General features: G+C 48.4%; 1 protein-coding gene across 8 annotated transcripts in view; it reads right to left on the reverse strand.

The window, feature by feature from the left end:
* Positions 1-13,567, reverse strand: part of Il22ra1 (interleukin 22 receptor subunit alpha 1) — a 24,776-nt gene extending 11,209 nt beyond the window's left edge. The window contains exons 1-4 of one of the 8 annotated variants that reach the window (XM_035439513.1): positions 13,269-13,567; positions 8,987-9,145; positions 8,363-8,541; positions 5,098-5,273 (exon numbers count right to left, since the gene is read on the reverse strand). In XM_035439513.1, the coding sequence (XP_035295404.1) occupies positions 5,098-5,273; positions 8,363-8,541; positions 8,987-9,145; positions 13,269-13,414 (660 nt within the window). In that variant the 5' untranslated portion in view covers positions 13,415-13,567. Of the gene's footprint in view, positions 1-5,097; positions 5,274-8,352; positions 8,542-8,982; positions 9,146-13,268 lie in introns of those variants that run through there. The other 7 variants (XM_027399692.2, XM_027399693.2, XM_035439515.1 and 4 more) reach the window with 7 other exon arrangements.
* Positions 13,568-14,129: the final 562 nt, after the last annotated feature.

Genomic DNA, 14,129 nt, shown 5'->3' on the forward strand with positions numbered 1-14,129 from the left:
AAACTTCAGACCCCTGCAAGGGCAGTGCACACTCTTAACCCCTGAGCCATCTCTCCAGCCCTGCTCCTCCCCTGCAATCCCCTGCCCTCCCTCTCTCTGCTTTCTATTTCCTGTGTATAAAAATCCTTCTCTGACATATGTTCCTGCCACCATGAAATCTACCCAAGTGTATGGTCCCAGCAACCACAGATGGAGTCCCCTGGTGCTGTGAGCCCAAGAACGAATTCTTCCCTTTAAGTTCTCCAGCCAGGTACTTTGACTTGGCGATGAAAAGCGATTAAATTAACCCTCTAAAGGAGGGAGTGCTGGGAGATGAGGGAGGAATAGCAGCAACCAAAGTTTTTAAATGTCTTTTATCCTGAAGGTAGATCCCAACCTACGCTTTGTGGGATTGTGGGGAACACTCTGTGGAGGAGGCCCAGTATCTTTATATGAACTCAGCTATACCCCTGGAGGCCTTCAAACACACACTACATGTGTGAGGTAGCCTCCATGCCTAAATAAGATACACACTGCATGCTGGAAACAGCCTCCAAGCCTAAATAAGACTAAAAGACTGAATGGAGGTGTAAGAGCATGAAGTGCAGCCACATTAATGCAAAAACACCACAGAAAGTTGAGTATGGCGGCAGTCAGGAGGTGGAGATAGGAGGATTACTGCCAGTTTGAGGGCAACCGTAGTTACACAATAATAAGTTCCAGGGTAGCTTGGGCTACAGTGGGAAATTTTGTTGCAAACAAACAAACAAAATCCACCCCCCACAAAAGAACAAAGACTAATTTACACCCTTTGGTGGTTATAACACAAGCCAGAGTCACTTCAACTTGGCAGTCATAATATTCAGGCTATATTACAAAACGGACAAGGGAAGCAAAGATTGTGACCCCCAACATGACTAGAATGTTGGGCTTAACATACAAGAATTTTGAATCAGCTATAAAATTGTGTTCAAGCAAGTAAAAGAAAATATGTTCATAACGAATAAGTGAGGGGCAGGTGAGATGGCTCAGCAGATAAAGGGGCTTGTTGCCAAGCCTGGGGATCTGAGTTCAATTCCCAGGACCTACACGGAGGAAGGAGAGACCAACTTCTGACCTCCATACTTGTGCCATGCACACCTTTACACATGTACAAAATGCAGCAAATAAATGAATCTCATTGCTTAATTACTCTCATTGGTTAATAAAAAGCTGACAGGCAGGTAGTGGGACAGGAAGTTAGGTGGGAAAGCCAAACTGAGAATGATGGGAAGAAGGAGGGCAGAGTCAGGAGAGACGTCAGCCAGCCACCCAGGGAGGACAGGTAAAGCCACGGACCACGTGACAATACAGAGATGAATAGAAACAGGTTAATTTAGATGTAAGACTTAGCTAGTAATAAGACTAAGCTATCGGCTGAGCATTTATAAATAATATAAGCCTCTGTGTGGTAATTTGGGAAGCGGTGGTCAGGACAGGAAACATCCATCCATATCAGTAACATATAGTAAATATAAATATTGGGAACTTCAGAACTGAACAACACAATATCTGATTTAAAAAGAATGCACAATGCCCCTTAACAATGGTTTGTAAAGGAGAGAAGGCAGAACCCTGAAGACAAGTTGATTGGATGAATTGCAGTAAATGGGAGGGACAGTGATGCCCCTCTATGGTGCGCTCAGACCCCCTGGACTCTGTACCTTAAAGGGGTGACTTTAGGTCTGGGGGTGTGGCCCAGGGTTAAGGTGCCCACCTAACACTGGCAAGGGTCTGAATTTTATTCCACACATTACAAAAATGGAAAGAAAAGAATGAATTTTTATGGCATGTGAGTTGCCTCTCAGTGAAAAAGGCTTGTGAGGCAGCTCAGTGGGCTTGCCGATAAGGCTGATGACCTGAGTTCAAACCCGAGAGGTAAAAGGAGAGAATCAGCTCCTACAAGATACATGTGCTATGACACATGAATGCCCTGACATGTGCACACATGTATGAAATAAGCCTCAAAGGGAATATTCTATCAGAACATTGTCTTCAAGATGCATTTTAAATATAAAGACACAGGCTAAAGATAAATGGTTATAGAAAGACAAGAGGCTAGATAGATAGCCCCAACATTAAAGGCTAAGGATTACAACCAAAACTCCAAGAGTGTGGTTCCCAGTACCCATGTCAGAGCCCATCTCTCAGCTTTTCTGGGGCCTGGAGAGACGGCTCAGTGGTTGAGAGCCCTCACTGATCCTGCAGAGGAGCCAGGCTCAGTCCTCAGCACCCATATAATAGCTTACAACCATCCATAACTCCAGTTCCAGGGCATCTGATGCCTTCTTCTGACCTCTAGGGGCACCAAGCATACATGTGATACACAGACATATGTGCAGTCAAAACACTCACAGACATTACATAAATCTTTAAATGTATGTTTATGTATATACCATATCCACTATAAGGAGACTGGAGTGGCAATATTTGTGTCAGATAAAGTGGACCTCAACAGGAGACAACAAGGGGAATTCCATCATGATTAGAGGCCAACTTATCAGGAAGATGTGATAGTCATGCAATCGTGTCTTTAATAAGGTTTTCAAAATGCATGACAGAAAAATGCACAGAACTAAGGGGAAATAAACTCATACGCCTACCTGAAGAGATCAGTACTCTCATTAGCTGAAAGAACAACACAGCCCCTCCCCCCATGTCAGAAAAGATACGGATGGGAGAGCTCCATTAGCCTCCACTATCTAGTTGGTGTTTGGAGAACCACACTACCCTACACCTCTGAACACACTTACTCTTGTCCGAAGCCAAGCAGATGGCAGGTCATAAAATAAACCTTCATGAGTTTAAAAAGCCTAATTCAGATAGAGCAGGCTCAAGGACAACAGGCCAAATCAAATCAGCAATCAGGAATCATAAAATCTTTAGTCCAACCCAAATATTTATCAGAAGGAGCTGCTTTGATGAGGTAATCTCTAGCTGTTCCTATGACAACCATAGAATTTTCCTCTACCATCTGCACCCCACAGTCCCAACAGGCTCCTCAAGCTTGTCTCCCACAGTCCCTCCACACAGGAGGTTCTCAAGCTTCAAGACAAGGGAGGAGTCCCCTGTGGGATGGCCACTACAATTCAGGTTTCAGACAAGCAGCTTCGAACATAGGAGCAGACTGGGAGCGGCCCCTGAAGGTTAATCTCATCAGCTTTATTGAATTGAGAGCCACTTAGGAGACCATGAGGCTGTGTCTGGATGTGTCTAAGAAGAAGGATTGTCCAGGTTCTGACCTAATGAATGGATCACTCCTTTGATGGACTTGTAATTTGATGGCTTCACTAGGAAATGGTGAGAGGTAGGAAGTGATCTTCTGGAGGACAAAGGTCACTGGATATGTGTCCCTGACACCCGAGTCGTGTCCTGGCCTCTTCCTGTGTCCCCTGCTTCAGTGCTCTGCATTGCTCTACTCTGCCACGCCCCTCCCGCCCTGCCAGCTGATACCTTTGAGACTCCTTTTGTTCCTTAAGTTATTTCTGCTAAGGCCCCCAGGAGTTGCGCTTTGAGCAAGTAAGGTTCTGACATCACTGGTCCAGGGCATGTGCAGGGAAAACTGCCTCGTATGGCTTCACGCTCCAGCCAGAGTGGCCAACTTTGCACTTTTGAAAAAACATTGTACATGGTCCTGCTTCTCTTTCTGATCATGGAGCCACAACAAATGGAGGCCCTCCAGGGTAAGTGCAGGCTCTGTTGGCATCTATGAAGGCGCTGACCTCTGTCCAGTTAGTGGCTTAACCTCTCTGAGTCTGTGTCTTCTCATCTCAAAGATGGAGACACTAGGTCCCTCTCACGGAGCTGTGGGATCATCATGAAGATAAGTGACATCCTTTCATGCCTCAGAAAGTGGCGTGGACACCCCTGAGTTTTCCAGTCTCTTAGGTCTCGCTGAGCTGACATGCAGCCTTGCCTATTCCAATTCTTGTTTCAACCTCTCCCTCACCCACTAAGTTATTCACTCTTTGAGGGATTTTTTTTTTTTTTTTTCAGAACTGCAGAGGAGGAAATAAAGATTCACCCAGCTGAGTCATGAATTTATGGTACACACTGGGGAGGGCACAAGATCAGATCATTTGCATATTGTCTGCCAGTTGTCACTTTGACCTTTTGTTAGGACCCATCTTAAGCCACTCCCTGCACACAGTTTCCCCAAACATTTCCAGGCTGACTCCAGGATTTTAATTTCCTGTCTCTCTCTTTTTTAGACACAGTCCCACACGGACCAGGGTGGTGTCAAATTTGCTGCCCGAGAATGGTCCTGAACTCCTGACTCTCCTGCCTCTACCTCTGATCTGGGTATGATTATAAGCATACACCACCATGCTTCGTTTCTGTGGTTTTGAGAACCAAATCCAGAGCTTTGCACATGCTAGGCAAGGACTCTCAAAGCTATAGCTGCTGTCCTGACACCAACATTTTCTAAAGAGAATGACTGGGAGGTGGTGGCCCACACCTTTAATCCCAGCATTTGGTAGGCAAAGACAGGCCTGGACTCCATAGTGAGTTCCAGGACAGCCAGGGCTACACAGAGAAACTCTGTCTCGAAAATCAAAAGAGAGAGAGAACAACTGGGGATATTAATAGAAATACATTGTTCTCTGGGATGTTGCAGGCTATTAGGCAAAAACAAGCAAACGAACAAACAATAAAGCTTTCTGGACCAGGTCCAGTGACACACGCCTGTAATACTAGTGCTGATGCAGGAGGATTGCTATGAGTTTTTTAGAGAGTTCCAGACCATCTTGGATTACAGAGTAACATTCTACCACAAACAAACAAACACCAACCAATGTACCCAACAAACAAAAGGAATCTGGTCCAATAAATATGAAAAGTTTGCATGGTACAAAATCAAAGCCCCGGCTCTGGAGGTCTTGTCAAATCCTTGAGGGTGCTACCTGATCCTACAGAGGGAGATGGTGCCTCAGACTCCACTAGAATTCTAGGAGCCCTACAAGGACAATTTTTGGGAAGTGCAGTTTTATATAATGCATCACTTTTGCTGCAAGCAGCCCAATATTCTTGGGAGAGAAGGGGGCTCTCAAGAAGGCATGGGCTATGACCTATATTTACCATTTGGTAGGTGTGGTTGACTCGGAGTTCTAAGCGGTAGAACAGGTCACGGAAAATCTCCTCCAGGGTTAGCTGGTGGCCATTTTCTGAGCGGATAGGTGTGAGCGTGGGGTGAATCAGCATCTGAATGGACCTCACTTTGGGGATACAGGTCACATCCGGTGGTTTGATGGTAGCTAGAATCGGGGAGAGAGAAAAGCCCAGAATGATTTTCGGAGCAGCAACTAACCCAACATGTGAGAAGAGGCTTTTGGGTGGCTGGCGTCCAAAAGGCTGTTCAGGGGTGACAAAGAGTGGATGGCAGGTACCCAGGAGGGAAGGGCTGTAGCCCTGAGTGGCGATGCCCTTAGTTCTGCCTCGATTCACCCTAGCCTTGGCATCCCCAGTGTGAGTGTGCCTGGAATACTCCTTAGTCTGCTGCAATGACAGCTTTGGGGCTATCAATGGCTTATGAATTCAGACAGAGTGTAAATAATACCAGGCCCAATGCTATCGCTTCTGCTCCCAAGACTCTGCTATCTCAAGATGGAATTTTCCAAATGACCTTCACTGTTTCACAATACCTTAAAAAAAACCAAAACTGTGTGCGTGCGTGCGTGTATACGTGTGTGTGTGTGTGTGTGTGTGTGTGTGTGTGTGTATGCATGTGGAAGCCAGAGGAGGATATTGGGTTTATTCTATGTGTGTGTGTGTTGCCCATATGTCTGCATGTGCAATACACGTGTACCTGGTGCCCAAGGAGGTTGGAACTGAGTTCAGATGGTTGTCAGCTGCCATGTGGGTGCTTGGAATTGAACCTGGGTCCTCTGCAAGAGCACCAAGTGCTCTTAATTGCTGAGCTAGCTTGCCAGCCAGAATGTTGGGTGTCTTAAGTTAGGAACCCTCTCTCACTGAACTGGAAGTTCTTCATTTCAGCGAGGCTGGCTTGGCCCCTGAGCTCCTAGGATCTACCTGTCTCCGCACTGCAGCGATGGGGTCACAGGCAAGTACAACCATGCCTGGCTATTTTTAATTTTACATTTTTACATGGGTGCTGGCAATTCGAACTCAAGCCTTCACTGTTACATGGCAAGAGCTGGCTGAGCCATGTCTCCAGCCCCTGCATACCTTTTTAATAATATGATGATTGCTATGGCTCTTTTATCCATGACAATGAGAGCATACAGAAATCTTTCATCCAATTTCAGGAGTTCGTGAATCTATTTTGCACAAGTCTAATGGTTTGTTGTCCTCCAAGGTTTAGACCATCGTAACCAAAGAATGTTTACTCCAATGAAGTTGAAATGCAGAGCTACAGCTGGCACGAGGGCTCAGTGGGTAAAGATGCTTGCCACCAAGCCTGATGATTTGAGTCCAGTCCCTGGAAACCATGTGACAGAATGAAAGAACAAACTCCCGAAAGCTGTCCTCTGACCTAAACGCACACAGACACATGTGCACACACAAATAAATCATAAATGTAAAGAAGAAATCTTAAAAAAGAAAGAAGAAAAATGGAAACTAATGTCCCCCAAAAGGAAAGGGAATTAGGGTTCCACTGTTGAATGGGTTGTTTCATAGCTATGGGAATTCAGGTTGAGGAAACTGTTTCAGAGAACGGGCAAAGTTCGTGACACCGTTATATGGACAAATGGAGTTCCAAAACTAGAATGTGACACTAGATAAAGAGGCTGAGGCAGAATCCCGCCCATCATATTGGCCCATGTGCCTGTCTGTGGGGCATTTTCTTGATTGCAACTGATGTAGGAGGGTCCAGCCCACTGTGGCTGGTGTTATCCCTAGGCAGGCAGGCAGGCCTGGGCTGCATCAGAAAATGAGCTGCATGTGACCCTATGAGCAAGTCAGAAGGCACATTTCCTTCATGGTTCCTGCCTTGGGCTCCTGCCTTGGGAGTGTCCCTCAATGATGAGCTGTGATCTGGATATGCGAGCCTTAGATAAGCCCTTGCCTCCCTTTTGGTTGATGTTTATCACAGCAACAGAAAGCAAACTAGGACACTACTATTTTGAGACTAGCACGGGCAACAAAGTGGTATCCAAGCCAGGTAGCACTACAGACTAAGAGCCTGTATCAAAACACAGGGAGTTGTGACTTCAAAAGACAATCGACGTCACCACATGCTTAGTGTGTGTATAGGGCTTGGCACTGGTATTAATTAATTAATTAATTAACTAATTAATTAATACATCCAGTGGTTATATATGGAGCCTCTTCTATGTACCAGGCACTCTGCTAATGGCTTGGAACACAGTGGGACCCACAGGCTGTCCTGGAGCTCGTGTCTTTGTGGGGAAGGCTGAGAACACACATATAAGCTAACACAGTCTTTGCCAGCTGTGACCTGAGCTGTGACAACATGAACAGTGAGTGGTAGATCTCTCTGTGTCTGTGGGGATTGGTTCTGGATTGCCTCGCCAATGCTCAATTCCACAGTTTTTAGTCCACTGTGTAGGTAGAGTGGCCCAGTATTGTGCTCAACCTAAACACACCCCCTGTATTCTGTTAACAGACAATGCTAAATACTGTGTAAGTGTTATGTAAACAGTTGTGTATCGCCCAGAGAGCAAGAGCAGGAGGAATGTGGACAGACTCTATGCAGATTCAATATTTTTCATTTGCATTTGGTTGAATCAGAGGACCACTGGGATAGAGAATAAATAAAGAACAAATTACAGATCTCAGCTGGCTTTGACTGGCGGAGATCTGGTGGTCAGGGCTGGAGGCCTGGACTCTCTTTGGAGTCTATATTGAGCTAAGCCCTCAGACCTGGGGAGCAGTGTAGGCACTGTGGCAGGGGTCAGCTGAGAATGGGACCCACTGAATACAGAGTGTTTCACTCAAGGACTGGGCTAAGCAGGACTGGAAGGGCCAAGGGAGGAATCTTATCTAAGGCTCACCAGCACAAAAAGAGATGGCAGGCTTTATAACCTGAGAGGATGGGCAAGGGGTACCAGGAGAGTGGAGAAATGAGTTAGGAGCTCCAGCTGTGGTGGTGGGGGGCCTCCTATAACCTAGGAAGTTCTGAGTAGAGGTAGAGAAAAAAAAACAACCCCCTGGGGTGTGCCCTGGCCTGGGAATACCTTCCCTGAAAGTCACATGCCCTAGTGTAAAGTCTTGCTGGGTCCACTCCAGAGATCTGAGAACTTTCCCTTCACCCGAAATTCACATACCATCCTCTCCCCTCACCCCAGATGGGCAGCCCAGCCTCTCCACCACCCCAGATGTGCCTTTCCCCTTCCTGAAGTGAGCAGGTACCCCGCCTCACTGTGTTGCAGTGAGCTGAACCGGTCAGTTGTCTTGTTGTTTTGTTTCCTTCCTGGGCAAACAGCCTTGACCCTGGCATAGTAAAGTTCAGTGAGGTTGCCGGTCTCCATAGTCAGGTTGCAGGACTTCTGGGTGGTCCTCTGGCAGCCTGCCTTGGCCAGCCACACTCTGTCTCCGTACCTGTAGGTAAGGGCAGGCAGGGTGCTGAGTGAATGAACAGCTCTGCTAGGACTGAGGTTTATTCATGATGATAAGGGCATCTGGTATTTACTCAGCATCAAGGTTATCTGTGTGGACACTAAGCTCAGCTCTCACAATAGTCCTTATAGGTAGAGGGGTGTGTGTTGTTCTCAAGGGAGAAAACGGAACTCTGAGGAGAAAACTGTGACCAAGGGTTTGAAGTGGGCATATGATGACCAGACAGAACCCTGCCAGCTTGAGTCCATATTCTGCTCCTTGCCACCCAACCCTTTCACAAGTGCCATGAGCCCTAACTCACAGGTGAGGAGACAGAGGCTCAGAGACAGGGAGCAACTTGCCACATGTTGAAATAGCAGGACCAAGAAGGGACCCGGGCTTTGTGAATGCAGAGTCAGGAGGGGGCTGGGTTGGATGAGATACCTGCCTCTTATACTCCACGCTGTAGACGGTGTCTGGAGAGCTATCTGGTCCACTGTCCCACACCAAGATGTTTTCAAAGTTCCTGGACTGGAATTTCACGTATTGAAGGGGACAAGCTGTGTCCTCAGTAGTACGAGCTGCAGGAGGCAGGAGCAGGGGGAGCCTGTGGGTTTGCAGACTGAGGACCCCTTCAAGGAGAGTGGCCCTCCATTCTCCAGTGCTGCTTCCTGCCTGCTTGGTGAGCTACGCTTACCCTCCATGACGTCCGCCATTTAAGTGTTCAGGTCACTGTCTTCTGAGATCATCCCTACCCCTGTGCAAATGTCACAACTACCTAATTCTAGAACATTTTCATTATCCACAAAAGAAACTACATATTTGGTGGTCTTAGCCCATCCCCCCACCGCCCTGGTTCTTGGCAATCACAAATCTCTTAGGATTTCCCAATTTTGGATTTTCATTTACTTTACACCCTGGCTTTTCCCCATGTCTGGCTTCTTTCACTCAGCAGGTTGTCAAGTTTCATCCACAACATGCATCAGTATTTATTTTTCATGACTGGATAATATTCCACTGTATGGACACACCCCAGTTTGTTTACCTATTATCAGTTGATGGACATTTAGATTTCCAGCTTTTATTTATTTATGTATTTTTACTATTTTGAATAATGTTGATGTGACCATTTGTGCTAAAAAATTAAGTGGACATGTGTTTCCAATTCCCTTGGGTATGCATCTAGCTAGAGTGCATACAATTTCACATATAATTCTCTTGGGTACGCATCTTGGTAGTGCTATAGCTCTATCTGTCTATCTATCTATTTATCTATCTCCATCCATCCATCCATCCATCCATCCATCCATCCATCCATTTATCTACCACAGTGCTGAGGATGGAACCCAGGGTCTCAGGCGTTCACTCTGCCACTGAGCCTTGGCCTTCTTTATTCTTAACTTTTGAGGGAATTATCAAGGGGTTTCCTAAATAGGCTACAGTGCATTAAATTCTACCCCCAGCAGTAACCAAGCTGTCAGACTTCTTTATACCCTTGTGAATACTTACTGTTTCATTCACTTTTTTTTTCTTGAGACATGGGTTTCTCTGTGTAGCCCTGGCTGTCCTGGAACTCACTCTGTAGACCAGGCTGTCCTCGAACTCACAGAGATCTACCTGCCTCTGCCTCCCGAGTGCTGGGATCAAAGGTGTATGCCACCACCGCCCGACCTCATTCACTTTTTAACACTGAGGCTGGCATCCTTATTCTTATTTTAGAGTTCTCCAGGTAGAAGCCTAAAGACAGCACGTGTCTGAAGTCAATCCTTTCACACAGTAGTGGAGAAGGTATTGTAAATTCTTTCCATGTCAGTCCCCACCTATTAGCCATGTTGCCTCCATGGACAGCAGAGACACCTTCTACGCTGAGGCCTTATAGGGGGCAGGATGCTGACATATGGACAAGGTCACCATGGGAGAAATTGTTTAAACAATTTGATCTTGTTTCTTTAAGTCTAGAATGGGGATAATTTGACTTACTTAGCAACAGATAATGATGACAACAACAGCAGCTGACACTTGGGAAGGGCATGCCAGCTGCCAGCCACTGGCCTAAAGCTTCTCCGCTCACTGAACACTAACCCTATGTGATAGTGACTACTGCTGTTCCCATTTTATGAATGAGAAAAACTGAGGCTCATCCAGGGCTATTAACCATTGCCACAGTTAGTGTTTTACAGGGTCCCAGGGCTACGTGGACTCAGGTGATCAGCACTTTATAAGACCTGCCTGTTCTGAGCGTAAGGGAGGGACTGGAAAAGCAGGAGCGTGTGTGGGAAGGAGCGTCCTCTTCCATCTCTGCTAAGTGGGGGTGTCAGTGGTCTGAGTCCTGGTAGGGACTAGTTCAAAGATGGAAGATGGGAGGAGAGAGAAGGACAAGAGACAAGTTAAGGAATTTGTGACAGAGGCTGGGGGTGTAGTTGAAAGACAGAGCAGGGTTTAACAGGCATGGAGGCACTGGCTTCAACCCCTAGTCCCCTAAACCTCAACCCCAAACTAAAAGGAAACCTGCCTGCCGGCCATTGTTTCTAGCTCAGGCATTTTGCTCAGCTTTAGACAAGGCAAAGGCTGGACAGGCTTGGGTCCCGGGGTGACCATGGAGGGGCTTGCTGCCTCTGAAGCAATGTCCTTGTCAGTGAAGAGCCTGTGGCTTACAGCACCCTCCCCTCAGTCCAGACCTGTAGTGAGGAAGATGTGGCAGATGATGGCGGCAGAGCTGCTCTGGCTCTGAACGTACTCAGAACAGCTTGGCTGGTGAGGGTGGGAAAGAGACAGGTGCAGCCAAGCTCAGCTCCCCGTGGAGGCCTTGAGGACAGATGTCTTTGATGTGTCTGTGCCTTCCTCCCCCACACCTGACTACAGCCACGAGAGGGGAGGGTAGCAATTCCTGCAGTCCAAGTCTACACGGTTCTTTCAAGAGGGACCTGTGCATTGCCAGGGGGAGGGTGGGCAGGCGATCAGAACAGCCCATCCCTGTAAATGAGGTCCCCTGGTCACACCTCCCTGAATCTGGGTCAGTCTGGGGCAGCAGCTGTGGTAGTCTTTGTTTTCCAGGCTTCCCCACAGTGTACACAGTGGGTCCTTGGGAACCAGTGTGGTGGCTGCGCTGCTGAGATGTGACTAACATTCTGCTTGGATCCTGGGCTGGGCAGATTCGAGGCTAATTCTAGTGTTCTCTGTTGAGGCTGGGTCTGAGGCTGGGAACGAGAGACCAGAAGGAGGAACACAGACTTAAGCAGTGGCTTCTGGGGGGACATGGGTTGAGCCGCATGCAGAAGAGAGAGAGAGTAGATTTGAGAGAAGGCTGGGGTCCGTCTGGGTGAGCTTAACCTTTCCTCCTGGTGGCTTAGACTCTGCTGCAGAGCAGGCTGCTGTGGGGGATAGTCCTGGGTAGGCTGTCTGGGCTGGGAGAGGCTGGGAGCACCCCAGATAAAAGAATTGAAGGGAAGCAGGGGTGTCAGGAACTGAAGTGGGCTTTCTGACATGGGCTAGGTGGTCTTGGCAGAGCCGCTCCTAACTTAGGGGCAGTGAGGCTGCTGTCTCCTCTTCTTTCCCTCTTTAAGTCCATTTGCTTCCCCCTCCCGCCCGGGTCATTCCCTAACTTCCTGGTTGAAAGTCTACATTGTGAAACCCGGGGAAAGGAGGAGATGTATGGTGGGGAGTCTGGCTGTCTGGCCACTTTATAAAAGACAGGTTTCACATTTGTGTGGAAAAACAATGTATCAGCTGGTGTGGGAGCGAAGGAAGAAACCACTGTGACCTGGAGCCAGCCTGAGAGCTGGCGTGGGAGCCTGTGTCTGAGGCTAAGGTTTCGGACTTGTCACCCCAGGGCTCCTTTCTGTGCCCCCACCCCCTTAAAGCGTCAGGAGATCCACAGCTCCACACCACAACTTGTGGGATGTCAGAGAACACGCTTTGGAGAATTGGAGGGAGGCGGGTGGTGCGTCCAATCTCCACAGCCTGCCACTGGCAGGATTGTGAGGAAGTCCTGCTGATGCTAAGGGCCTGTCTGTACTGTTTGGAGACAGGAGCCAGAGCAGGCTCTTTAGGGACCGAATTCTACACTGGGCAAGAAGGTCCATGAGACAGCTGGACCGCTTCCTTCCATCATGCCTGAGCTCCGAACTTCTGAGAATCCCTGGATTCCATTTCAGGAGAACAGACCAAGCCCCCATGTCATGTGAAGTTCTCATGAGTATGAACCCCAAAATTCCCTTTTTGGACTTCAAAGTGATAGTCCTTAGTCTTATTTATATGGGCACCCTGGTATGTTACTGTAGCCCTCCTGGCCACGCTTGGTTACTGGTCCGGCCAGAGTGGCTTGAGGAGCCATGGACAGAGGCGGTGGCCTAACTCCAGCTTTGTCTAGCCTGTCACCCCCTCCTTGGTGAGGAGCTGAACATGAAGTGGTACCCACCCCTAAACCAAGACTCTACCTACTGGCGGCTGGGGACTCAGCACCCCCAATTCAGACAGCTGGCCAATGCCTGCATACTTGAGGGTCAGTTGAGTCCCTTCGGGAAGCCAGGGTCTCCGGTACTCTATTGTCCCCTCCAGCTACCTGGAGTAGGCCATCTATCTCTGTCTCCAGGAAAACCCGGCACCCAGTCCAGTGCCAGCAAGGAAGAAAATGAAACTGGACGTTATGAGGCTCTTGGGGCAGGAGGAGGCAGATGTGCTCCCTGGCTTTTGGGGGAGGGGGAGTTGAGGGCAGGTTAGGGAGCACTCACCGGCTAGGGATCCCACAGCTAGGAAGGTCAGTAGTGTCTTCATTGGGTCCTGCCAAGGGCCCCTTTGGGCCTCGGCTCTGGACCCTGGAAGGAGGCTGGGCTCTGGGTGAAGTCTTGCCGCTTTGGCCGCTGGCTCCGCCCGCCATTGGGCGGGGAGAGGAGAGGAGAGTAGGATCTAGGCCCGTGGGGGCAGGGGTGCAAAGGTGCCTAGCCTGGTGCTGAGGAATTCCAGGGCCTGGGTGAGATCCAAGGGAGGTTCCCTTCTAGAGTGTAGAGGAGGCACCGGCAGCAGAAGGGCTTGTTTATCTGGTCTGGTGACTGATTCATCCCAAGGCCCCTGGTGGTGTATCAGCGCACTGAGAGGTGGGAAAGGCAAAACCGAAATACAGTCTTATCAGATAGTAATGGGCACATATCAAAGCCCCCCCCCCCCCCAGTACATATCTTCTGCCTTAATAATTCCATTACAAAAAGATTTATCCTGAGGAAAAGAATAGGGCAAGCTAGAGGACAAATCAGAGTGTTCCTTCTACAATGACTCCTTGGCTTGATTCTGGTTGGAGGAAATGCAGGGAGCTTGATGCCCCCTTTTCTGTGCCTATCCTTACCCCACCCCACCAGGCTGAACGGTGCCCTTGGAACAGTGGCCTTCTGGCAAGGCTGCTGAGGTGGGAAACTTTGGCAATCTTTTTTTGGGGGGTGGGGAGGTCTAGACAGGGTTTCTCTGTGTCAATTTGGAGCCTGTCCTGGAATTTGCGCTGTAGACCAGGCAGGCCTCAAACTCACAAAGATCCACTCTGCCTCCCAAGTGCCAGGATTAAAGGCGTGTGCCACCACTGCCCAGCACCCAGGCAATCTTAA

This window comes from Cricetulus griseus, chromosome 2 (genome assembly GCF_003668045.3).
Source record: "Cricetulus griseus strain 17A/GY chromosome 2, alternate assembly CriGri-PICRH-1.0, whole genome shotgun sequence".
In the NCBI taxonomy this organism is placed as follows: domain Eukaryota; kingdom Metazoa; phylum Chordata; class Mammalia; order Rodentia; family Cricetidae; genus Cricetulus; species Cricetulus griseus.